Source organism: Uloborus diversus, chromosome 9, assembly GCF_026930045.1.
Source record: "Uloborus diversus isolate 005 chromosome 9, Udiv.v.3.1, whole genome shotgun sequence".
Taxonomy (NCBI): domain Eukaryota; kingdom Metazoa; phylum Arthropoda; class Arachnida; order Araneae; family Uloboridae; genus Uloborus; species Uloborus diversus.
The window spans coordinates 24842994-24845160 of NC_072739.1; the positions used below are offsets into that span (position 1 = coordinate 24842994).

Sequence of the window (2167 nt, forward strand, 5' to 3'; positions counted from 1 at the left end):
GTTTTCCAAAACTCAACTATTGAAGCTGCACCAGATTCAGAATCTCCTTCAAAAAGTAATTTTCTGATAAACTGCTTTCGGTAACGTCGTTTTAAAGATTCTAAGACTCCCTGATCCATAGGCTGCAGCAGAGATGTTGTATTGGGGGGCAAAAATAAACACCGGATGTTACCAGATTTTAAAGAGTTATGTTCCGGATGAGCTGGACAGTTGTCGAATAACAGAAGCGCTCCATTCAAATGTTTTTTTTCTTGCCAAGATTTCACTGCAGGCACGAAAATATCAAAAAACCACTTGGAAAACAAATTGGAATCCATCCAAGCATTTTTTTGATTTAAATAGTGTACAGGAAGAGCAGATCTGTTTACATTCTTAAAACATCTCGGATTCTTACTTTTCCCAACAACAGCTAGTTCAAGCTTGTGGGAACCCTATGCGTTGGAGCAGGCTAAAACAGTGACCCTATCTTTCATTCGTTTCCTTCCGGGAGCAGAAGTTTCATTTACCGCAGCTAAAGTTTCTTCAGGAAGGGCCTTCCAATACAGTCCGGTTTCATCGCAGTTGTAAATTTGATCTGGGGATAAATTCTCATCTCTTATCAAATCTTCAATCTTTGCAACAAATGAATCAACTGCTGCGACATTTCCAGACAATTTTTCCCCCTCGATATTGAGTTGCCGTATACCATGGCGAATTTTGAATTTCTCTAACCAGCCACTACTGGCTTTGAAGTCATCAGAACCACCAAGCTTCGAGTTGAGAATCAAAGCTTTTTCTTGAATCATTGGTCCAGATAGGGGTATTCCTTCACATCTTTTCTGCACAAACCATTTGTACAAAGTCGCATCTAAATCTGTATGATCGGCTAATTTCATTGTTTTTCGGAATTTGGCACCTTTCGTGATATCAAACTCAGCAAAACACTTTTTAATTTTTTCCGAGTTTCTTTTCATTTCGCTCACGGTTGACACACCAACGTGAAACTCTTTTGCAAGTTTTGTAACAGCTTCACCAGATTCTAGTCTCGTTACAATATCATATTTTTCCTGTATGGTTAATACGATTCTTTTTCTCTTAATGGAAGCCATCATAAAGAAGAAAACATGAGTTTCAAAAATAAGAAAAACAATGCGTTAGTTCTATCAGATCCCCCGGCAGGTCAAAACTACCAACTTCACTGATAGCACCCAAGAAAATTCTGATCGAAAATGTAGGAGCAGGAAAAGAGAACCCACAGATTAGCACGAAATTTCCGGGAAATTTCGAATTCTGGCCAGCTGCCCAGCCCAACACGACAGAGAACAGCAAACGGGTTTTCCTTCTTTTCCCTTTTCCTGGAATAGGTTCACAAAGGATAAGTGACACAGAGTGACCTCCCCCTTTTCAAATTCTGCTGCGAAGAAAACTTCTCTGCTCTTGAGATTACAAAAGAGGTGATTCTTTGCACTTGCTTACAATCAGACGGTGCAATAACATTTGATTGTTCTGGGCCTCGGCAGTATGACCTTCCAAATTTCGAAATGACATGTGTTTTTGTTTAGAACAGGAACGCTTGAAAGTAGGGGAGAGTATACTTATACCAAGAATTGAGCTAGTGAGAAGGAATTCCAAACTACTTATCTGCACTCGTAGTTTGGAAAAAACGGCTGACATGCAAAAGAAATGTGGGGAGAAAAAATTTAAAAATGGATGTTCGTTTAGGGAAAATTTTAGATAATAATAGGAAAAAAAAAAGAGGGAATTGAAACCGACTTCGGTTAACGGAGAGTTTCGGTTAATAGAGGTTCGGATAAGAGAGGTTCTACTGTATATATATATATATATATATATATATATATATATATATATATATATATATATATATATATATATATATATATATATAGTAAAGTGTGTAGTTTCACATACACGGGTAGCACAGAAATAAGTGTATGTAACAACGAAGATAAACAACAATAACAATGAACATGGAACGTTAAAAAATAAACTAGGAACATTGAAAACAAGAATTGATGAAATCATGGGTATTAAACTGCTGCTACGTTTACGAAGAGCTGGAGCAGCTGGCATATTAAATATTCTGCAAGGTTTCTGTGCGGGTCAGTATCATACATGCAGCAAAATTGATTAGAAGTAAAAGTATATGTATTTGAATTAACGAACTAAT

The 2167-nt window shown here is 37.1% G+C and overlaps 1 protein-coding gene across 1 annotated transcript; it reads right to left on the reverse strand.

Moving 5' to 3' along the window:
* Nucleotides 1-431: 431 nt before the first annotated feature.
* LOC129229809 (jerky protein homolog-like) lies at nucleotides 432-1088 on the reverse strand. Its single transcript, XM_054864185.1, has one exon. The coding sequence runs from the start codon at nucleotides 1086-1088 to the stop codon at nucleotides 432-434; it is 657 nt and encodes a 218-aa protein (XP_054720160.1).
* Between the last annotated feature and the right edge of the window lie 1079 nt (nucleotides 1089-2167).